Source organism: Bos grunniens, chromosome 9 (assembly GCF_055505025.1).
Source record: "Bos grunniens cultivar Pamir isolate PY7600 chromosome 9, Bosgru_T2T1.0, whole genome shotgun sequence".
NCBI classification, from domain to species: domain Eukaryota; kingdom Metazoa; phylum Chordata; class Mammalia; order Artiodactyla; family Bovidae; genus Bos; species Bos grunniens.
The window spans coordinates 74,349,064-74,373,997 of NC_141173.1; the positions used below are offsets into that span (position 1 = coordinate 74,349,064).

General features: G+C 41.2%; 1 protein-coding gene across 50 annotated transcripts in view; it reads right to left on the reverse strand.

Annotated features, from left to right (window-relative positions):
- Positions 1-24,934, reverse strand: part of AHI1 (Abelson helper integration site 1) — a 219,446-nt gene that overhangs the window by 25,841 nt on the left and 168,671 nt on the right. For 37 of the 50 annotated variants that reach the window (XR_015133236.1, XR_015133238.1, XR_015133237.1 and 34 more), the window contains 2 exons: positions 18,835-18,997; positions 15,264-15,364 (listed from right to left, as the gene is read on the reverse strand). Coding sequence is in view for 20 of the 50 variants with exons in the window: in XM_086317985.1 (XP_086174111.1) it covers positions 15,264-15,364; positions 18,835-18,997 (264 nt within the window). In the remaining 30 variants the exon portion in view is untranslated. Of the gene's footprint in view, positions 1-15,263; positions 15,365-18,834; positions 18,998-21,110; positions 21,339-24,934 lie in introns of those variants that run through there. The other 13 variants (XR_015133239.1, XR_015133217.1, XR_015133232.1 and 10 more) reach the window with 2 other exon arrangements.

The following is a 24,934-nucleotide window of genomic DNA, read 5'->3' on the forward strand; positions in this document are numbered from 1 at the left end:
GCTGACCGTCAAGTCAGAAGACAGGGGGAGTGAGAGCAATCAATTCCGCCACTATCTAAAGGGCAGTTTACAACTTGGAATGACTGGTGGGAAGTTTTCCCAATGACATCTTTCAAAATTTAGATCTGTAATAGATTATAAGAGGGATGTTACGGTTAACTTTTGAAAATATCATCATGGAGAGCAAATACGGTATTATGCTATCAAACAGACCTTAAAGTCACTGTCAGAGAAAGCGTGCGCCAAGAAGAACATTGGTTTCCCCCAGTACAGCATCACATATTTTATACTTATATGTGTCTCATTGTTCAAAGATTAGAATCTAAACTTGCCTTCTCAGAATCATGAAAGAGTCCTTCAAACACTTATCAATGGTTTATTGAAACAATTATGAAGACTTTATTGAGAATTTATATTATTCTCTAAACTAAGTTTCCATGGAAGATTTGTATAAGAAAATGAGATGGGCTGAGAGACTCAATCCAGTTGAATAATCAGTGGGTTGCTACACTGGAAAACAACTTTGCCCTTACATTATTTTGTACACATTTTAAGTGATGGGAGTTAGGAAGACATCAAAGAAAATGAAAGTGAAAAGTGAAAGTCACTCAGTCATGTCCGACTCCTTGTGACTCATGGACTGTAGCCTGCCAGGCTCCTCTGTCCATGGAATTCTCCAGGCCAGAATACTGGAGTGGATAGCCATTCCCTTCTCCGGGGAATCTTCCCTACCCAGGGATTGAACCCAGGTCTCCAACACTGCAGGCGGATTCTTTACCAGCTGAGCCACCAGGGAAGCCCAAGAATACTGGAGTGGGTAGCTTATCCCTTCTCCAGCGGATCTTCCCAACCCAAGAACTGAACCAGCAGATCTTCCTAACCCAAGAATTGAATCACCTACATTGCAGGTGGATTCTTTATCAGCTGAGCTACCAGGGAAGCCCTCAAGAAAATGAAATATTCCCCAAACCTACTTTGGGGGGTTGAGACTAAAACCACTGGCAATTATCTAGGAGAGAGAAATTAAGAGGACAAGGAATTTGTGGGGTCTCACTCTGTGGAGGGTTAAGAGAACTGCTCAAAGTAGCAAGAAATAGAGCTGCAGAGGAAGAGACAACGCACAGGCTAAGTTACCCTCATCACAGACATTGACTGCGGAAGAGGTGCAAGAGGAGAATGAGTAGTAAAACTTGTTACAGACCTTCAACAGAGTTAAGGTTTCACGGGTTCTTGCAGGGCAAGAGAGATTTTGGAGGTTTTTAGAGTTCCTCTGTGGAGAACGTTTCAGTTCAGTTCAGTCGCTCAGTCGTGTCTGACTCTTTGCGACCCCATGAATTGCAGCACGCCAGGCCTCCCTGTCCATCACCAACTCCCGGAGTTCACCCAAACCCATGTCCATCGAGTCAGTGATGCCATCCAGCCATCTCATCCTCTGTCGTCCCCTTCTCCTCCTGCCCAAAATACCTCCCAACATCAGGGTCTTTTTCAAAGAGTCAACTCTTCGCATGAGGTGGCCAAAGTATTGGAGTTTCAGCTTTAGCATCAGTCCTTCCAATGAACACCCAGGACCAATCTCCTTCAGGATGGACTGGCTGGATCTCCTTGCAGTCCAAGGGACTCTCAAGAATCTTCTCCAACACCACAGTTCAAAAGCATCAATTCTTTGGCGCTCAGCTTTCTTCACAGTCCAACTCCTCTCACATCCACACATGACCACTGGAGAAACTATAGCCTTGACTAGACAGACCTTCGTTGGCAAAGTAATGTCTCTGTTTTGAATATGCTATCTAGGTTGGTCATAACTTTCCTTCCAAGGAGTAAGCATCTTTTAATTTCATGGCTGCAATCACTATCTGCAGTGATTTTGGAGCCCCAAAAATAAAGTCTGACACTGTTTCCTCTGTTTCCCCATCTATTTGCCATGAAGTGATGGGACCGGATGCCATGATCTTCGTTTTCTGAATGTTGAGCTTTAAGCCAACTTTTTCACTCTCCTCTTTCACTTTCATCAAGAGGCTTTTTAGTTCCTCTTCACTTTCTGCCATAAGGGTGGTGTCATCTGCATATTTGAGGTTATTGATATTTCTCCCAGCAATCTTGATTCCAGCTTGTACTTCTTCCAGCCCAGCGTTTCTCATGATATACTCTGCATATGAGTTAAATAAGCAGGGTGACAATATACAGCCTTGACGTACTCCTTTTCCTATTTGGAACCAGTCTGTTGTTTCATGTCCACTACCACTAGAGCATTCAGGTATGACCTAAATCAAATTCCTTATGATTCTACAGTGGAAGTGAGAAATAGATTTAAGGGACTAGATCTGATAGATAGAGTGCCTGATGAACTATGGACGGAGGTTTGTGACATTGTACAGGAGACAGGGATCAAGGCCATGCCCAGGAAAAAGAAATGCAAAAAAGCAAAATGGTTGTCTGGGGAGGACTTACAAATAGCTGTGAAAAGAAGAGAAGCGAAAAGCAAAGGAGAAAAGGAAAGCTATACCCATTTGAATGCAGAGTTTCAAAAAATAGCAAGGAGAGATAAGAAAGCCTTCCTCAGCGATCAATGCAAAGAAATAGAGGAAAACAATAGAATGGGAAAGACTAGAGATGTCTTCAAGAAAATTAGAGATACCAAGGGAACATTTTATGCAAAGATGGGCTCAATAAAGGACAGAAATTGTATGGAGAATGTTTAGGGACTCTATTATTGGTAGTGGAATCTGAGCTTGTGAGGAGACTCATGCTAGCTTTGCTGCTGTAATATCATGGGGGATCCCACTCACTTTCCTTTTTTTTAAAATGCTTTTTAAAAATCATTTATGTATTTATTTTTGGCTGCTCTGGGTCTTTGTGGCTGTGTGCTCGCTTTCTCCAGTTGAGATAAGTAGGGGCTATTCTTCACTGTGGTGCACGGGCTTCTCATTGTGGTGCACAGGCTCTAGGCGCGTGAGCTTCAGCACCTGTGGCCCGGGGGCTCTAGAGCACAGGCTCCAGTAGTTGCGGCCCAGCGGCTTAGCTGCCTTGTGGCATGTGGGCTCTTCCCAGACCAGGGATCGAACATGTGTCCCTAGCACTGGCAGGTAGATTCTCATCCACTGAACCACCAAGGACGTCGTCCACTCACTTTCTTTGCAGGGCATCGTATATCTCTAGACTAAATATATTTTTCAAATGTAAATAACACTTTTTTAAACAATTGACATCTTTTTCCTTTTAATATTTATGTTATTGAACCAAATTATGGAGAGAAAAAGAAATATCAGTGTCTGCACTGAGATTCTTTATGGGACACAAACAAGCACTTGAATGCTTATTTACTTATAAGTTAAAATTTTGACTTAGTTCTCTTCAGATAAAGAAAGAAAAGTTCAAATATACCCTGAATTTTAAAGTGAATCAAGCATATAGTAATTTTTATCTATCTGATATAATAAATTAGAGGTTTAATCAACTGTATTTTCTTTGATAAATAAATTACTAAAGTGAAAAAGATGTAAATTGATTTTATTCTTTAGCGCTGCTGCTGCTGCTGCTGCTAAGTCGCTTCAGTCGTGTTAAGATTGTATTCAATGATTCAGTGTATATTAACTAACTTTTAGGTAGTTGGAAAAATCTACCACTGTCTACTATAAATTTGCTATTGGACATCAGCACAGTAATAAAATCATATAATTCCTGTGTTTAAGAATAATATGGATATACTTCTCTTACAAGGAGAAGTAAACGGAAAATTTTTTTCTATATGAAGTGATTTTTAAAAACAGTGATACAGAGCATAATAAATCCAGGCTTTAATAAACAGTCTACTTTGGGGATGAAGAGGGTAAATAAAAGTTAGATATTTTGTAGAAAAAGGCACAAACATGTACACCGAAGGCAACTTATTCACTGCCTACTATTTTTCTGATAGGTTGACAGAATTATCAATGTAAAATTTTGTGTGCATGTGTTTGGCTGGAAGAGGAACTACCATGGAGTTATCTGATGCTTTGGGGTTCTCTGTTCTTATTTTGGACTAGACAAGAAAACAGCTGTTCCTGAATATAACTGGAGCATGCAGTTCAGTTTGGAAGTCAGCTTTTCTGAATTAACCAAGCCTGCTCTCTGTGACTTTATATGCTAAAATAAAATTTTGAAAATAATTAAAACACTTTTCTCTCATGAAGAGATGAGCTATGATGGATATTTTAACAATTATCTTGGAATAAAAAAATAACTATTATTCATTTAATGAGTTTTTAGAGAAAGACATAAAATATTACAGTAATTTCTCCACATTCATAGAAATAATCTAATATTCCTATGCATAATTGTTACTATATGCCTGGCACTTACACAAAAACATAATTGGTTGTGTTAACATTGAAAATTTACTGATATTAGAAGGTACTCTTTTATCATAGGTTTCATTTTTTAGAAATTAAAAAAAAGAAGAAAACTAAGCACTTTCAGAAATTAAAAAAAAAAAAAACAAAAAACAACCCTGGGCATTTTAGGTATTAAAAAAAGATAACTGGATATTTCAGTATCTTAAAACTATAAAAAGAACAGAATTACCTGTGGTAATAAGAACAGATACCTAGATATCTTTATTAAAAAAAAACAAAAAACAAACTCAAAATGAACTAAAGACTTAAATGTAAGCCCTGAAACCATAAAACTCCTCAAGAGAATACTGGCAGTAAACACTCTGACATGGGTCTTAGCAATATTTTTGGATCTGTTTCCTCAGGCAAGGACAACAAAAGCAAAAACTAAGAAATGTACTACATGCTCAGTTGTGTCCGACTCTTTGTGACCCTATGGACTGTATTTTTGTGACCCTCAGGAAGCAACAGTTAAAACTGGACATGGAACAACAGACTGGTTCCAAATAGGAAAAGGAGTTTGTCAAGGCTGTATATTGTCACCCTGCCTATTTAACTTATATGCAGAGTACATCATGAGAAACGCTGGGCTGGAAGAAACACAAGGTGGAATCAAGATTGCTGGGAGAAATATCAATAACCTCAGATATGCAGATGACACCACCCTTACGGCAGAAAGTGAAGAGGAACTCAAAAGCCTCTTGATGAAAGTGAAAGTGGAGAGTTAAAAAGTTGGCTTAAAGCTCAACATTCAGAAAACGAAGATCATGGCATCCGGTCGCACCACTTCATGGGAAATAGATGGGGAAACAGTGGAAACAGTGTCAGACTTTATTTTTCTGGGCTCCAAAATCACTACAGATGGTGACTGCAGCCATGAAATTAAAAGACGCTTACTCCTTGGAAGGAAAGTTATGACCAACCTAGATAGCATATTCAAAAGCAGAGACATTACTTTGCCAACAAAGGTCCGTCTAGTCAAGGCTATGGTTTTTCCTGTGGTCATGTATGGATGTGAGAGTTGGACTGTGAAGAAAGCTGAGCACTGAAGAATTGATGCTTTTGAACTGTGGTGTTGGAGAAGACTCTTGAGAGTCCCTTGGACTGCAAGGAGATCCAACCAGTCCATTCTGAAGGAGATCAGCTCTGGGATTTCTTTGGAAGGAATGATGCTAAAGCTGAAACTCCAGTACTTTGACCACCTCATGTGAAGAGTTGACTCATTGGAAAAGACTCTGATGCTGGGAGAGATTGGGGGCAGGAGGAGAAGGGGATGACAGAGGAGGAGATGGCTGGATGGCATCACTGACTCGATGGACGTGAGTCTGAGTGAACTCCGGGAGTTGGTGATGGACAGGGAGGCCTGGCGTGCTGCGATTCATGGGGTCACAAAGAGTTGGACACGACTGAGCGACTGATCTGATCTGATGAACTGTAGCCTATCAAGCTCCTCTGTCCACGCGATTTTCCAGGCAAGAATATTTGAGTGGGTTGCCATTTTTATCCACCAGGGGATCTTCCGCAACTAAGGGATTGAACCTATGTCTTCTTCATTGCACGTGGATTCCTTACCACCGAGCCACCTGGAAAGCCCTAAAAAATGGTATTACATCTCACTAAAAAGCTTTTCACAGTGAGGTAAACCACTAACAAAATGAAATGGCAGCATCCTGAATGGGAGTAGATAGCTTGGTGATATATCCAATAGGGGGTTAATATTCAAAAGAACACATGCATCTTAATAATATATAAACAAACAAACAAACAATCCAATTGAAAAATGGGCAGAGGATCTGATCAGATATATTTCCAAAGAAGACATCCAGATGGCCAATGGGTACATGAAAAGATGCTCAATATCAGTTGTCATCAAGATAATGCAAATCAAAATCACAATGAGATATCACCTCACACCCGTTAGAACTGCTATCCTCAAAAAGACAAAAAATAGCAGATGTTGGGTAGGATGCAGAGAAAAGGAAACCTCTGTGCACTGTCAGTGGGAATGTAAATTTTTACAGACACTGTGGCAAAACAGTAGGGGAGGTTCCTCGAAAAATTAAAATGAGAACCACCATATAATTCAGCAATTCCACTTTTGGGTATTTACCTGAAGAAAACACAAGCACTATTTCAAAAAAAATGTATGTATCCCTACGTTCACTGCAGCATTATTTACAATAGCCAAGATACGAAGCAAGCTAAGTGTCCACTGACAGATGAATGGACAAAGATGATGTGGTATATATAATGGACATAAAAAGAATAAAATCTTGCCATTTTTGAAAACATGGATAGATCTAGAGGGTATTATACTAAGAGAAGTAAGTAAGATGGAGAAAGACAAATATCCTATGATTTCACTTACATGTGGAATCTAAAAGACAAAACAAATGAACAACAAAAACAGGCTCAGATACATGGGGGGATGGGCGAAACAGGCGAAGGGGATTAAGAGGTACAAAATTCCATTTACGAAATAAATTACAGCATAAGGAATATAGTCAATAAGATTATAATAATTTTGTATAGTGACAGATGGTTACTAGATTTACTGTGGTGATCACTTCATAATATATTTAAATGTTGAATCACCACGTCGCATGTCTGAAACTAACGTTGTATGCCAACTATACTTCAAAAAAATTAATTAAAAAAGATGTCCAAGATATATTGGTGAAATAAAAATATTATGATCCTAGTTTCATCAAAACAAAGAACAGACATGAACAGACATGTATTCATATATTCAGATAACATCTTTAACAGGGTATGCAAGAAACAGAGTGAAGATGAATGTTAGCTGGATAAAGGAATTTTATCTTTCATTTACACTATTCTCTATTGTTTGGATTTTTAAAACTATGAGCATATATTACTTTTATAGTATAAATAAAAATTTTACAAAAGGAACTTTATCAACAATTTTCCTCCACTAATACATGAATGATGTAGGTTAGTACTTAGGCTAGCAAAAATAAAAAGCCTAAAGAGTTCACAGTATAAACACAAATGAAAGTTGTCAGCACTTCTGTTTTCCCAAACCTCCTGAGTTGCTTTTCTCCCTGATAGCACCAGTACTCTTCTTTCTATAAGACATAAATTTACAGCACACTACAGTGAAGATTTTCTAGAATGAGCTTGAGAAAACATTCTCCTATACCCCCGTGGTACATGTTAATTTGGGGAGTCTCTGGCCATTTGTGGAGTGTAATGAACAAGACTCATCCCCTCCTCTTGCAGACGAAAAGCCAAATGCTGCCATCACCTGCCAACACTTCAATGAACCAGATGAAATGTTGGGAGGTATCTGGTACACTGAGCGACACAACAGGTGTGTTCCACTTGGAAGGACTCAGACGATTTAGCAGCTGCCAAATGGTATAATTTTACTTCTTATTCTATAGTTTGAATAGAAATTAAAAAAAAAACAACTATTGAAGGGTTTCTTTCCTGTTTTTCTTAAGAAGTACAGACAATATGATTCTAAAGGCTTCCACATGAAGAAAGGGTACAATGAAACAAACATATAAAGGGATGTAAAAATGCAGCGTGAGGGCTTCCCTGGTGGTTCAGTGGTAAAAAATCCACTTGCCCATAAAGGAGGCATCAGTTAGATCCTTGATCCAGGAAGATCGCACATGCTGCAAAGCAACTAATCCCCTGTGCCACTACCACTGAGCTTGCACTCCAGAGCCTGGGAGCTGCAACCTCTGAGCCCATGGGCCACAGCTACTGAAGCCTACACATCCTAGAGCCCCTAGTCCTCAACAAGCAAGGCCACCATGAGAAGCCTGCGCACAGCATCTAGGGAGCAGCCCCTGCTCTTCACAGCTAGAGAAAAGCCCGTGTAGCAACAAAGACCCAGCACAGCCAATAATATTGGCTATTATATTAAAAAAGGCAATGTAATGCAAAACGTGGCTAGCTGTGCAGGTAACAGCTGTCTGCCTGTGCTGCTGACTAGACGTGGAGGACAAAGGGTACTGGCCTGAGAGCACGGAGGCTGGGCTCCTACCAGCAGGGTTGTTCTGAACGAACTCCTTATAACCTTTCTGGATCTATCCTGATTTCCTCATCTACAAAAAGGAGCTGACTAGAATCACCAGGGTTGATCTCTAAGGTTCCTTCCATGTCACTAATTCTATAGTTCTATGAACTCAGGACCCACTCTCCAACTCGCCCCCAATTCTAGTCGCTTATCAGAGATCACTTTTCAGGTCCTTTTTTCTTTTTAAGAAAAAACTTATCTCATATATGATAATAAAAATAAAACTTGCACATGAAATTAAACATCTGATAGAATTTGTGGTAGGTTTATAAGGCAGGATCTTGATAAAATCAAACCATACATACTCTGATAAAGAAACTAAACTGAAGAAATGCAACTCTGCCAGGTGCTAAGGAAGCCCAGATACACATTTCTCAAGGGCTGGCTGTTTGCGTCACGACTCAAGAGTAAACCCAAGGCATTTTGGTTACCTGGGACAGCATTAATGTTTCCCGGGGACTTCTCACATAAGCTTAGATCATTCTTTATACTTTCTCCAAAAGGGACATAAAACAGTGTCTAACTATTCATGTGCTACGTTCCACATGTGAAGACAAATACATATATGTAAGATTCTAGTGGCTCAGACAGTAAAGCGGCTGCCTGTAATGTGGGAGACCTGGGTTCAATCCCTGAGTTGGGACGATACCCTGGAGAAGGACGTGGCAACCCACTCCAGTACTCTTGCCTGGAAAATTCCATGGATGGAGGAGCCTGGTAGGCTACAGTCCATGGGGTCGCAAGGAGTCAGACATGACTGAGCAACTTCACTGGTTGGTTGGTAGTCTAATACATGGATTCAGATAAAGTAGATCAAAATGTGTTCTTCAACAAAAGAAATCCTTGTGTCTTAAGCCCTAAAGCCTTATTTTTCTCCTTTTTTTCCTAAATGTATTCCTAGGCTCTCACAAATCCTTACTCTACCTATTTATGTTTTTAAATGTTTTACGTGCACATCTACTAGCTCTTTGGATCTGCCGGAATTAGGGTTTGGGCAGCAGTGGGATAGCCTGAAGCAGATCTCAAAGGTCAGGTAGGGCATCTGAAGGTCTGTTGGGATATATTATAAAGGTCTATTTCCAGCATGAAGATCAGTCTGTGAGAAGACAAGGCACACACAATTTAAAAAATCAGTTACAGTCTAGACTGAGACTACGGTGTGGCAAGCTCTGCTAAGCAGAGGAGCGGCACAGGCAGTGAGAACCAGGGAGTCTCAGAGGCAGGGAAGAGGTCTCCTTCCATAGGAGCACAGGCTCATTAGGACGCAGCAGCCAGTGAGGCAGTGCCGGAGTTCCTTGTAACTCCTCTGGCTGAGGGACAAGTAGCTCAAGGCTGTTGGAGAGGAACACACCAAGGTGGGTTCAGTGTCAAAGTTCAGCCTGATGCACAGGTGGGAATACCAGTAAGCCAACACAAGTAAAGGCCGTGTCTTTCAAAGCATCTCACCCAGTTCCTGACACAGACTACAAATCTTGTTAGTTGTTACGATGACTCCATGCCGATGTCATAAATGCTTTCAGTGCATGTATGTCTTTAGGTTAAATTTATATTCAGTTCAGTTCAGTTGCTCAGTCACTCAGCCGTGTCTGACTCTTTGCGACCCCATGAATTGCAGCACGCCAGGCCTCCCTGTCCATCAACAACTGCCGGAGTTCACTCAAACTCACATCTATCGAGTTGGTGATGCCATCTAGCCATCTCATCCTCTGTCATCCCCTTTTCCTCCTGCCCCCAATCCCTCCCAGCATCAGCGTCTTTTCCAATGAGTCAACTCTTCGCATGAGGTGGCCAAGTATTGGAGTTTCAGCTTTAGCATCATTCCTTCCAAAGAACACCCAGGACTGATTTCCTTTAGAATGGACTGGTTGGATCTCCTTGCAGTCCAAGGAACTCTCAAAGAGTCTTCTCCAACACCAAGGTTCAAAAGCATCAATTCTCTGGCACTCAGCTTTCTTCACAGTCCAACTCTCACATCTATACATAACCACTGGAAAAACCATAGCCTTGACTAGACGGACCTTTGTTGGCAAAGTAATGTCTCTGCTTTTGAATATGCTATCTAGGTTGGTGATAACCCTCCTTCCAAGGAGTAAGCGTCTTTTAATTTCATGGTTGCAATCACCATCTGCTGTGATTTTGGAGCCCCAAAATATTAATAAAGTCTGACACTGTTTCCCCATCTATTTCCCATGAAGTGATGGGACCAGATGCCATGATCTTTGTTTTCTGAATGTTGAGCTTTAAGCCAACTTTTTCACTCTCCTCTTTCACTTTCATCAAGAGGCTTTTGAGTTCCTCTTCACTTTCTGCCATAAGGGTGGTGTCATCTGCATATCTGACGTTATTGATATTTCTCCAAGCAATCTTGATTCCAGCTTGTGCTTCTTCCAGCCCAGTGTTTCTCAAGATGTACTCTGCATATAAGTTATTAGCATCTTCCTAAATTCTCAAATATGGTGAATTTCAAACAATGGATACTATTACACATGTGACATCTGCCCATAGCCAAATTCCATGCCAATCTTTTCAACTGTATCCACTGTAGTCCCCTTACTCTTATAGGCAACCATTGCCATAAATCCTTGCTGGATTTGTAACTGGAGTTTTACCAAGAATTGTTTGTGTTTCAATTCTCTGCGCATAAGCTGTTCATTCACACATAAGCCAACCATGAACCACGGGGGCTAGAGTTAACAGTGGCCTCCTCTTAGCTCTCCACTGCTAATTTTAGGCTGTTATGTTATACCTTGACATCTGGCTATAACATCCTTTATGTATCTTTTCAGCTCTTACCTTCAGACTTGTGGTCACTCTTACACAATGGTTCTTAATGTTGGTTGTACATTAAAATCACCTGGAAAGTTTCTGCAATCTACCCATGCCAAGGCCCTATTCCAGCCCAATTAAATCAATCTGTGGATGTGAACACAGGCCTTTTTTTTTTTTTTTTTTTAATTTCTCAGGTGACTTTAATGTGAAGCCAAGGTTGAAACATCTGCTTTACACAAGAATTAAGAACTTCAGCTCCCGGTTCACCTGTGCCCTCTTCCTCCCAACACTTATAACTGTCCTGGAATTTTAATGTCCAAGAGAACAACTTGCCCAACCAATAACTCTAATTCCTTGACCAGCTCAATTCTATTGACATGTCCTTCAATTTCACTCCAGCTCTTATACACAACTCTGTGGATTTATCATAACTTTGAGTTATCTGGCATCTGATATATTAAATAAGCAAGAGAACTTCTGGATTTACAGGTCATCGTTTCAGTTAGTTAATTCCTTTCCTGTTTCACACTATGCTGCCACTGGGGTGTGGGTGGCTTGCTGCAACCTTGCTAAGTCTGCCAGTCTTCTCTCAATTCCACGTCCTTTCTGATCTGGCTGATCCTCTGTGGTGGGTCACTCCTGTGACTGTTTGACCAATGCTATCAAGTCTCTTCTCCTCTTGTTCTCTGTCACACCCACAAAACTTCCAATTATGCATCAGACCAAAGCTGCCTTCTGCACTGCCAGGCCTAGATGCTGAGGATTACTGAGGGAAAACCCAACAACACGGAAAGATGCCACCAAGGCTTTTACGGTATTCAAACAGTAGCTCTCAGAACTACTCAGGAATCTCTTTATTTGTCCCCAGTGAGCCCTGCTCCTGCTGTCATTACAGGTATTCTCACAGTCACTATTCCTCCTGTCTCACTTCTACGACCCTCACACTGGAAGCAGACCTGCCTTCCTGTTTTGGAGAACATGGAGATATTCTCAATTTCTAAGCTTCCACGCTATCAACTTACCTGTATCCTCTTTTATGTTTACCTGTTTTAGAGGGGTAACGCTCTATGCTCCGGAGAAGGCAATGGCACCCCACTCCAGTACTCTTGCCTGGAAAATCCTATGGATGGAGGAGCCTGGTAGGCTGCAGTCCATGGGGTTGCTAAGAGTTGGACACGACTGAGCGACTTCACTTTCACTTTTCACTTTCATGCATTGGAGAAGGAAATGGCAACCTACTCCAGTGTTCTTGCCTGGAGAATCCCAGGAACAGAGGAGCCTAGTGGGCTGCCATCTATGGGGTCGCACAGAGTCAGACATGACTAAAGCGATTTAGCAGCAGCAGCAGCAGCTCTATGCTCAGCATGGCCAGACAACACTCCTTTATGGAGGGGGCTGTCCTGGGAATGCTATGATGTTTAGCCACATCTGGACCCCCACCCACTAGTCGTCAGTAGTACCCCTCACCTTGCTGATATTTGCAGAAATTTCTTCAAGCATTGCCAGATGTGTCCTGGGAGGCAACATCACCCTCGGTGGAGAACCACTGCTCTAAGCCAAGACTAATCTATCAACCTGTCTTTCCAATGCTCCTGCTTCTGCTAAGATCCATGTGTGCTTTCTTTATCTGCCTTCAATGTGCGCCTGTCCCCTTGGCTTTGACACCTCAGGATATGCTTTTATGTCATTCCAGTATTTAGAAAGTCATTCCTGGAACCAGGTCATCCTTCCAGCCACCACTTGGTTTTCTTCAAGTGAAGCTCTGGGAATGTCTTCCCCAGGTTCACTTGCGGAGGCCCGTTCTGTTCATCAACCCTCATCCCAGCAGTGTGAGTCCCTGACACCAGTGCTTGCGTGCCAGGTCCTTGGTGGTCACATGCTAAGCCCCCACCTGACTAGCTGTTTCTGACACTCTTCACTGTACCCTCCTTGAACCTCTCTTTCCCCCTGGCTTCCAGGCCACTTCTTTTTTCCCCTTCTTTCTCCTTTGATTATTCTTTCTTAATCTTCTTCCCTTCAGCTGTGAAGTGAAAGTCGCTCAGTTGTGTCCAACTCTTTGCAACCCCATGGACTACACAGTCCATGGAATTCTCCAGGCCAGAATACTGGAGTGGGTAGCCTTTCCCTTCTCCAGGGATCTTGCCAACCCAGGGATCAAACCCAGGTCTCCTGCATTGCGGGTGGATTCTTTACCAGTTGAGCCATAAGGGAAGCCCTTCACCTGACTGTCCCTTAAATCCTAGTTAGTGTTCAACTGGGATTCTGTCCTTGATTGCCTTCTCTCAGAACTCTTTGCTCTATGCTATCTCCTTTATTACAAACTTCAACTGTCTTCATACAATTCAATGAATACATTAACTCCCTCATTTTATTCTGAAGCTCTACCATCTCTCAAATTCCAGTCCTGAATTACTAGCTCCCCAGTGAATATTTCTATCTGAGAGCCCTAGAGACACCTCTAACAAATCAAGATATCTATAACAACTCATCACATCCTACTCCCAACATTCCCTTTCTGTAACTCCCCAAATTCTCCTTATTCCTTTATTATTTCTGTGGTACCACTATCCATGTAGCTGTATAATAAGCCTTAGCATAATCCTAGATTCCAACTTAATTAATCATATCTAATCAATCATAAAATCCTGCCAACTTTACCTTATGACACCTCCCCTACATCTCTAGTAGTTCAGGTTTTTATGTATTGTTTTCAATGGCTTCTTCACCAATTTTCCAGGTCCCTCTAATCCAACCACCATGCTGCCACCGGAATGGTATTTTTCTCCTGTAAACCTGTACATGTCATTCCTTCTCCAGGGAATCCCCTCTGTCTGAAGGCTACAGTCTAAGCATCTGAGCAGAGCATGCTAGGCCTGGCTCCTATATTTCACTTACTCTTCTTTCCATCAGGCCCTGTGCTGCCTACCATCCCATCCCATACCTTACCCAAACTATTCCCTCTGCTAGAATGTTTTTTCTAAGATCATTTACCTAGCACATCCTTTTTCATCCTATAAGCCTCAGCTCAAGCCTGGCTTCCTCCAGGAACTCTTCCTGGACTCCCTAGGGCATATTTTAGAGGATTAGATTTTCACTTTAGCTCCCACCATAGTCTGCTGAAATCGCCTGCTTGCAGAGGTCTCACCCATCAGCCTGTAGGCTCCTCAAGGGCAGGTGCCTTGGCTACTCAGTCTTGTTTCAGTGAGGACTAAAGCGTGCTTAGCACAGAAGTAAGCACTCAACAAATACAGAATGAATGGCAGAAAAATACACGACAGGTTCAACTGTCAGAAGCCTATCATGGCATGGTATTTGTTTATATATGTGTGTGTGTGTGTGTGTGTGTGTGTGTATATGTGTATATATATATATATTTATATACATGTACATGCCTGCCAATTTATGGAGTCAAAAAGAACCAAAGTTACTCAGCCTAAGGTAAGAGTTAATGTCACATAATAAGTTAAATAAGTAATATATACGGTGGTACAGTGCTTATAAACTTTTCTACCAAAGCACTACCAGCATCAGAATTCTGCCTGATATCCTTAAGGAGTTGATCGCACAGGCTAAAAAATCATGACATTTCTCTGGCTGATTATATATTCATATTTATTTTAACCTGAAAACATTTAAAATTACAAACAAGTAAGAGGAATACTCTAGAAAGATAGAGCATCTTTATTCTGTGGGCCCCAATGTTTTTTTTTTTAGCATAAATGTGGACCCCTCAGGTGAGACTGCTGACAGTGTCAGTATCACAGTTACAGAAATATGCATTGAGTGGAAATAGCATGACACTAAAAGTTACAAGTTCCACTTTGGGTTCGCATCCTATCACTTGGGCTGTGACTCGGGGGTCTACTTTAATCTCTCTGAGCCTCCTCAGTTTCCTTATCTGGAAAATGGCTATAGTAAAGATTTGCCTTATATATTTCATAATGTTGGTGGCAATATTAGAAGAAATAATAATATAAACAATGAAGGGTATAAGCATGAAAAATGAAGTACTATTTCATCCAGAGATGGTGAAAATCAAAGTACATGGAATACATATTCTTGAAAACATTTACCTTCTGTGGAGCTGGAAAAGCTTTTTCCATTTTGGCTTTCTCCTTAGGGGTTATAGGAGGGGATCGCTCCTTTACCTCCGGAGGCAATTCTCGATAGAGTGCTAGAATGGAACAAAGAATTCACATCATCAAATTGAGGAGCACCATTCCATGGGGGCAAAACAACAATGCGGAGGAGCAGACATGCAACTAAAGACACTGCTATTCACTTCCTTGGTCTCACAATAAGCTGACCCAGCACTTCATTAAGCCAACTCACAGTCTTGTTATCCAAAGAGCACAACTTATGATCGGCAAGTCTTGATCAGCAGGTTTCAGAAATGGAGGAAGTCTCATTTTTACTGACTATGTGTGCGGTCATGCAGCTGCTTATTTCGTTTTATCTTAATACACATTTACCAAGAACCTGCTACATGCAAGATCATACAGCAAGATGACCAAGGACAGTCTTTGCTCTCAAGGAGCTTACAATGTAGTCAGAGACAGATGTGTTCACAATGAACTGCAATATACAACAAAGTGTGATATTGTTCCGAAGAGAGACAGTAACAAAGACAAGTTCTGATGTGGAGATGGTAAATGCTTAATGGAAAAAGCGGCAAGTTTGTCAGACTAAAAAATAGGCAGGATTTTGCCAGGCGGAGGTGGATAAAGGATAATTTGCAAATATGGTATGAAATTAACAAACATGGGACTGGGAGTATGTATGACACAGAATCTACTCACGGTGTTCGGTCTAAGGTTCTTATAATCGAAAGTTATAATCTGTATAATCCATGTATATGCATGGTGTTGTTATGTGGGAATTTTAAAAGGCTAAAAAGGAAATCTGTTTTGGTTAAATGATGGGCAACTCTGAATTGAGACAAAGAGTTCAAAATTGAACCAAAGTTGTACCTGATCAAAATGTATACCTGTGGCGGATTCATTTTGATATTTGGCAAAACTAATACAATTATGTAAAGTTTAAAAATAAAATAAAATTGGAATGAATAAAAAAAAAAAAAACAAAATTCTAAAATTATGAGCTACATTAATGGGCTTTGTGTATGGGTTGATTTTATTATGGGTTTGTCTCTTACTGGAAAGGATGTTAGATGTGATTAATGGAGGCTGATCTAATTTCCCTTTCCAGTGGCTTAAGATACAAGGGAAATGTCCTTTGTGATAACAAGGTACCAATGTCTTCTATTATATCATTCTCTTATTGGATAGGGCTTTCAACTGAATGCTTGAAAGAGGTTATGTGTGTATATAACACACACACACACACACACACGCTCCCTCAGAGCATCTGCTCTGTATAACTGGTTTTGGATAAAGGAGAATTTCTCCTACTATTTTCAGAGTGGAATATGCTGCTGACAGTCATTTTTCCTCGAATGTTAAAACTGGGCAGGTGAGTTTTTGTTGCATTCAGGCAAAAAGCAGGATAAAAGGAAAGGAAAAGAATGCCTGATGAACTGAGAATTCAGTCATATTCTCAGGTTTTCTGAAAACTTTTTGTTTGTTCTGGCCTTTGCAAGCCTTTCTCAATAAGCAATGACTAAAGCTAAAAAAAAACCCATCTTATTCCGGGGTACAATAAGGAATCACGGCATCAGAAGGACATCCACTTCCTGAGACATGGAACTGCTTTCTGCACACAGCCACCAAGCATGGCTACTGTAGTATGCTTTGTAAGTCCCACTTTGGATCTTAAGGAAGAAAACCAAGTTTTATTGAATCTTTAATCCCCTGTGGATCAAATATCTATAGTTTTTCAATATTTGCAAACCTAAGAGGTTATTTCTGCAAACTAATTAGATTCTAAAGTTAGCATCTAATATCCTCCTGCCTGGACATACACAATCATTTTATACTATCAAGTGGAAAAATACTTCAAATGTTTCCACTTGTATCTGGAAGAAATAACTGATTATAATATCTAGTTAAAATGAAAGATATTCTCCAGAGTGACTAGGACTGTGCAGGAAGCTCTTGGTTTAAAAACAGCAGCTACCCCTGCAAAATTCCAGCTGCTGGTCCTGTGGGAAGCCATCACTGGGAGGGGAGGGGAGCCACCTGGATGTCTGAGATGACGGGGAAGTAAGAAGTGCTGAGTGGAGGGGAGAGGCCTGGGAATTAACTTGTCTCCAGATTTCTTCCTTCCACACTGCCTTAACTTTTCTCCAGTCTGCATACTCCTTTAAACATAGAAGTATATTTCATATAAGGTTTAAGAGTCATTAGCCGTTTAATGCTCAGAGAAAAAGAATTAAAACCATGGCACAAAGGAAATTAAGAATTTTTTTATGGGAGAGAAAAGTGGGTAATTTTCGAGACACTTAGCACTTTGGAGGGGAGGAGTTTGCTGAAAGCTGCAGATAAACAAGGGAGGGGAAGGAGTTACAGTGAGATTCAGGGCTCTTGGGGAGGGAGCCATGGGAAGGGCTGGGTGCAGAACCTGGAAGGTGGTGCCCCAAGAGAAGTAATTTTATCTGGGCCTAGCCCCCAGCACCCAGGATTCATGGAAGAAATTCTTCCTCCTTTCCTTTACTTCTTTTCCTTTAAAAATTTAGAACTGAGGTTAGAAATTAATAGTGCTTTTGTTCAGCCATAGTTTAGACTGAATGGAGTTTCAGAGACTAGCCCCAAACCAACTATTATTTTAATAATTATTTTGCAGAAACAAAAGACTTGGTAAACATTCAAAATGGAGAGTGTTCTCTTGGCTGCCTCTATTCTATTTTTAATTAATAGAACTATATGATTTTAGTGTGTCTGGAAGAAAGCTTAGAGATGATGGAGTTTGACTTCCTTGTTCTGTGGGAAGAAACGGAGGCATGGCAGTCTTGGCTGTGATGCCAGGATTAGTGCTCAGTTCTCCTGACCCCGGAGCATTCTGCTTTTCCTATGCCACAGCGAGCTGACAACCCATGGGGACGTGTTTTTCTGAAGAAGCGCTGCTACGCTCTCCCCTTGCTTGATAGTCTTTACCCTTTGTTTTCAAGCTGTCTGTGTTACTTCTATTTTCTTCTCTCAAGGCCTGGTAGTAAATCTGCAGCTTTCAGAAACTTGGATTTAGAATTTCTTCTCCAGCTCATTTCTTTTTCCTTTCACAAATGAGGGCTTAATTTACTTGTGAATGGAACAATCTATTGCCTTTTTTTTTTTTTTTTTGATTAGGTGCCAGTTAAGCCTGGGGATACAACGTAAAAAGAATGGGAGCTGAGGAACTAGAGGTTCTTAGGTGCCTGTCAACCCAGGAGTGGCAGGAGGAAGGGTGACGTCAGTGTGTGTGCAGCAGGTGGCCAGGAAAAGGGGCTGAAGGAGGTTGGTAGCAAGATGGGCAGGTCCCCTGGGATGGGAAGTCCATGAAGCTGGCATTCCAATCTTAGAATGTCATAGCTTTTGAGTGTACTAATGCCCCCTTCTTTTTTTTTTTTGCAACATGAGAATGAAGAGCAATACCCCATTGGTAAACATATGCAAAAGTAACAAGACAGCAAGTTAAAGAGCAGAAGATGATAAAATCTGGGACTATCAGTTACACCATATTAGTAAACCAGGAAGGGAGCATAAAACTTACTTTCACTAGCCACATGATTAGCTGGAAAATAACCTTCCTGTCCCTTTCCTATGCTGCCATACCACCAGTCTTCATTATCTTTGAAAAACACTCGGATAATGTCTCCGCGATGGATGGTTAGTTCATCTGATCGATTCGCTGTGTAGTCATAAAGAGCCACTACCTAAGGGAGAGATAAGACCACCACAGCTTTATCACAACTGTACCACAGAGAAAACCCCCAACATTCACTTCCTCTTGCAGAAGAACAGCTGAAACCAAAGCAGTACTTTGGTGAGTCTGAGGCTGTCTCAAGGTTTGCTAATGGGATCAGGGGTGGTGGGAACACAGCAGGAGAAGCAAGATAAAAGGCTGTGGGATTGAGAAATGGTTACGAGCATTCAATACACTAAGATTAGCTTCAAAATAGCAGATGTTAATTTTTTTTTTAAGTAAATTACTTGTGAAGCAAATAAAAAAAAAAGCTCACACATCATTCACTGTTAGAATTGTTTCATTCTACATTTGGTCCCATTCCCTGTGCTAAGCAGAGGCATCAGAGTAAAAAAAAAAAATCTCCAGAAGGTCAACACTTCTATAAAATAGGAAAAATGCAATGGAACACCCAGATTACATAATTTCATTGTAATCATTTGGGTTTACTGTCAATGTATCTTTTTGTGATGTATTTCTATACAAATACCATTTTTTCTGGTATTTTATATCAACAATCTAAATCTACCTTTAAAAATACCTTGATATGCTCATTTTCAAGAGTCACAAATTTAAGAGGAAAGGCCTTCCTATGAGAACCCTCTTTCTCTGTTACGTTACAGTAGTCACTATATTTGATTCTTTTTTCTTTTGAAAAACCAAATTCAAAATGAATGGCTGCAGAGGCATCTACAAATTCCTTATAGCAGTTACAAGAAGGAAGCAAACCTCAACCCACTTCAGACATGATGCAGTGTATAAAGCAGGACATAATACAATATAAAGAATAGACTACTTCCACTTTTTCCCTATGCAAATAGAATTTGAAAACTTATAGGCTATACAAGTATAATGTAATGGAAAACTATCATTACAACCCTTTGCATTTAGGTTGCTGCTGCTGCTGCTGTCGCTTCAGTCACGTCTAACTCTGTGTGACCCCACAGATGGCAGCCCACCAGGCTCCCCCGTCCCTGGGATTCTCCAGGCAAGAACACTGGAATGGGTTGCCATTTCCTTCTCCAATGCATGAAAGTGAAGTCGCTCAGTCGTGTCCGACTCATAGCATTTAGGTTGAGTACTGATTTATTCACCTAACAAGTATTTACTGAAATCCTAATGTGCCTGGTTCTGTGAACGTACAGTGATAAATAGGATAACTTCTAGAAGAGGTACCTTGCTTAGGCTTTGCCAAGAATGACAGATAATCAGGAACTAGCCAGATGAAAAGATGGAAAAGTATGTCCCAGGCACTGAACCCCATATGTGAGAGTCCAGGGAACAGAAACCCCAAGTAGTTCAATATGGTGGGAGTCTGGCATTAGAGGGAAGAATCTGGATAGAAAGTGGGAAAGCCGAGGGTTCAGGAGTAAGTAGGTGCCAGATCATACATGCTGGAAGGTTCAGACTTACAGTATGGGCCATGGGAAGCTAGGAATTCCATAACAGCTTATAAAACTCTTTGTAGTGCCTTTAATTAATTTAAAATATTTATTAACATATGAACCAGAAGATTTTAATGGATACATTTGGAATTGACTGCTGTCACTATACAATATAAGGGCACTAATGACGTACAAGGGCAGTAATGATAATTAAATTAAATGGTAAAAATACAATTCCTATTGTACTGCTTCGCATAGGCCCTAGTTTACAACCTATTATGTAGGATATTGTTTAAAGCTGACAAATCTTTTGTAACTTTCAGTACGTTGATGCCAACTCACTCATGTACAAGTGGGACTTAATTTTTTCCTCCATTCTTCCTTCTCCAAACCTCTTCTCCTGAATTCTCCTGTGCTGCCCTATCACAGAAGCGGAAAGCTAATTAAAATGTGCCTGCCATGTGCTGGGTCCCTTGCCAGCTGCTTATGTGAATTTTCTTACTCAACCTTTGTGACAATCCTGTTGAGGGCAGAGAGTCTTATTTCAGCTTCATAAATGAGAAATTTGATATACAGAGAAATTTAGTAACTTGCTTATAGTGAACTAGTAAGTGGTAGAATCAGGATTTAAACTCATGATTTTTTCTTTCATTTTTTTTTTTTAAACAAAATACACGTATAGGCCATCTTTGTCTAGTATCGAACATGGGAAAGAAGCAGCAGAGGACGGGATGAGGGACATGCTACCCTCACCACTCACGAGAGATAAGGCACATTTTTGGACAGCAGCACATGGGCAGTTGGCTATGCTGGGAAGACTGACCCCTGGGTCACCTGCAGGCCCACTGTGCCCCTTTCATGACACCTGAGACCCCGTCTCAGAACCTGCCTGGGGATTTGTTCCTATTGTTCTTCATCTTGACATGCCTGTAGAAAGAGGAAGAGATACCATGAGCACACGTGCACTGAGAAAAAGTCCTCTTGAGGACACAGCAAAAATGTGGCCGTCTGCATGGCAAGGAGAGAGGCTAGGAGGAACCAGCCTGGCCAGCTACTGGATCTTGGACTTCTAGCCTCTAGAACTGTGAGCAAATACACTTTTGTTGTTTAAGTACCCTGTCTATATTACAGCAGCTCTGGCCAACTAAAACAGAATACAGTCACATAAGCTGACGATGTCAAGCGAATCACGAGTTACCAACCTCTTCAGTTCAGTTCAGTTCAATTGCTCAGTCGTGTCCGACTCTTTGCGACCCCATGAATTGCAGCACGCCAGGCCTCCCTGTCCATCACCAACTCCCGGAGTTCACTCAAACTCATGTTCATCGAGTCAGTGATGCCATCTAGCCATCTCATCCTCTGTCGTCCCCTTCTCCTTCTGCCCCAAATCCCTCCCAGCGTCAGAGTCTTTTCCAATGAGTCAACTCGTCACATGAGGTGGCCAAAGTATTGGAGTTTCACCTTTAGCATCATTCCTTCCAAAGAAATCCTAGGGCTGATCTCCTTCAGAATGGACTGGTTGGATCTCCTTGCAATCCAAGGGACTCTCAAGAGTCTTCTCCAACACCACAGTTCAAAAGCATGAATTCTTCGGTGCTCAGCCTTCTTCACCAATCTCTTATGGTATTGCAAACTGGTAATACCTCATTGGCACCCAGCTAAAGGCACTGTGTTCCACACCCTTATAATCTATCTCCTGATGTAGAAACAATGTCCTCATCACTAAACTCTGCAACTACCACCCTTAGGACAGAGACTACATTCCCTAAAGCTGCCTGTTTTGTCACACCATTACCGACACTTAGGTGAAAAATTGCTGTCTACTGAGAACTCAGTGTGTTTCACATGCCAACAGCCCACATGTGGGCGGCAGTGGAGTTATAATATGACCATTCTATCATCATGCTGAAGACACATGACAAAAGCCACATGGATCGTGAGAATCTGCTTGTATTCCAGTGTGGCTTTTTGTTTTAGAAATATTTATTTTAATTTACTTATATGGCTGTGCCAGGTCTCAGTTGCAGCAGGCAGGATCTTTTAGTTGCAGCAGGTAGGATCTAGATCCCTGGCCAGGGATTGAACCCAGGCCCCCTGCATTGGGAGTGCAGTCTTAGCCATTGCACCACCAATGAAGTCCCACTGTGTGCTTTTATCATTATCTTCTCATTTGAAGATCACTTACTCTCTCCTGAGGCTTCCCTGGTGGCTCAGACAGTGAAGAATCTGCCTGCAATGTGGGAGACCGGGTTTGATCCCTGGGTTGGGAAGATTCCCTTGGAGGAGGAAATGGCAACCCACTCTAGTATTTTTGCCTGGAGAATTCCATGGACGGAGGGCTACAGTCCATGGATTCACAAAGAGTTGGATACGACTGAACAACTAACACTTCCACTACTACTACTCTCTTCTGAGCATCACAGTGTACACAGTAAACTTTGCTTCTTTTAATTTGGCAGTGGCTTCGGCAGAAGTCACGTCTTCTCCTTCTCCAATTAGATTTCGCTGTCATCTCACTGCTTTAGGATAAAGTAAAGCCATACTGGGAGCTTTATTCTCCAAGCTTTGGAAGACACAATTTCATGCAGTTTTGTCATGAATTAATGCTATTTCTATTTTCTTCTTATTTTGGTAGGTCTTGTCATAGAAAATCTGTTCCAATCACTCTCTTGAAAAGTATCTTCTATAATGTACCATTTTGTGCATATGGTAGTCTGCACATAGGTGTGACAAAATATCATTCTTCAGTCATGTTGGACTCTTTGCTGATTGTAGCCCACCAGGCTTGTTTGTCCATGGGGATTCTCCAGGCAAGAATACTGGATGGGTTGCCATGCCCTCCTCCAGGGGATCTTCCTGGCCCAGGGACTGAAGCCCGCATCTCTTATGTCTCCTGCATTGGCAAGAGGGTTCTTAACCACTGGGAAACCCCTCATTCCTCAGTGAAGTGAAGTGAACTGAAGTCACTCAGTCGTGTCCGACTCTTTGAGATCCCATGGACTGTAGTCTACCAGGCTTCTCTGTCCATGGGATTTTCCAGGCAAGGGTACTGGAGTGGGTTGCCATTTCCTTCTCCAGGGGATCTTCCTGACCCAGGGATCGAACCCACGTCTCCTGCATTGCAGGCAGACGCTTTACCCTCTGAGCCACCTATGACCCAAATCTTGAACTGATGAAATCTTTGTGAAATTATCTTGACTTATGAAATCTTTTAGCAATCTTTCTTTTTTGAAAGAAATTTAAAAATATGTGTTTATGTGCTCATATTGGTAATGACAGGTCTAGGAAATAAAGTCTTCCACAAAATCCACTTGGTCACATTTTGATTATTATTGACATATTTGAAACAGAGTTCCCTCCCTTACTTAATGCTTGCTGAGTTGCTTGGGCATAATCACTCATGGCAGAAGGGTCATTGGCAAGCTTTTTTTTTTGTTGGACATATTTCTCAGACTTCTTAGCAGTGTTTGCCAGATACTATATTTTGGTTTAGGCAGAGTCTGTTAGGCTACCATAAGACAGTTAGGTGAATTCCTCTTTGCATTATCTTCTGTGAGGTTTTTCATTAGAATAGCTGTCTCTGAAGACTTCTCAATGGATACCACTGTGCTGAAGGAACATTAACCAGTATTTCTTAACAGCCGATGTTCCTTGCAATGTTATCCGTGAAGCAATCCAAAAATTAATACTCACAATGACCCCAAGTCATGCAGTTAACTAAGTTACGTGGAATAAATAATACACTTGAGCACTTGCTCCTCCAACGCTGCTTCTGCGGGTCCATAATCGTCAGGGAGTTTCGGCGTGCGAGAATGCAGCCAATGAAGCACCTCTTCCCTTTGCTTCTTACTTGCTTCCTTGATTTCAGAATCCTGCCCTTCAGACCAGTGAAAGAATAAATTTTTCTTGTTTTAAGCCACACCATGTTCATGGTAATCTGACGCAACAGTCCTGGAAAACTAATGTGTATGTAGCTTACTGTGGTGAGCAGTGGGTTTTCTCATGTTCTTTTAAAGAGTGTTGGACATTTTTCTGGCAGGTAGTGAGCTGAGATTGGTCTGACCCTTTTCAGGTTTGCTTTCAAGTTTTGTTAGAGCATATTCAGGAAGACTTTTCTCTAGGACTCAATAAACTCCACCACCAAGGCGTGATTCTCCTGATATTCTCCCTTGACACCCCACGTATTAGGAGACTTGTCCATCTGGCTGACAGGACTGACAACTATTCTTTCTGTTGGGTAGCCTGCTCCAGTGATGGTTCCTTCTTATGGGGTTCTGCCCCATGCGGGTGCAGATCAGTACTCAGCCAAAGACTTATTAAGGGTACTTCTTATGGTTTTTGGCAGCATTATTATCAATTAATATAAGATGAAACAAAAAGAAACACCTCAGTAACTATTTTTCTTGACAGAAGCCTTGTTACAGGTATTTAATGCACATTAACTAAAATGTGTACATTTTTAGTTTTCATGATAAATGCAATTGGGACTTTATTACACTCTGGGTATTCTTAAAGAAAGCACA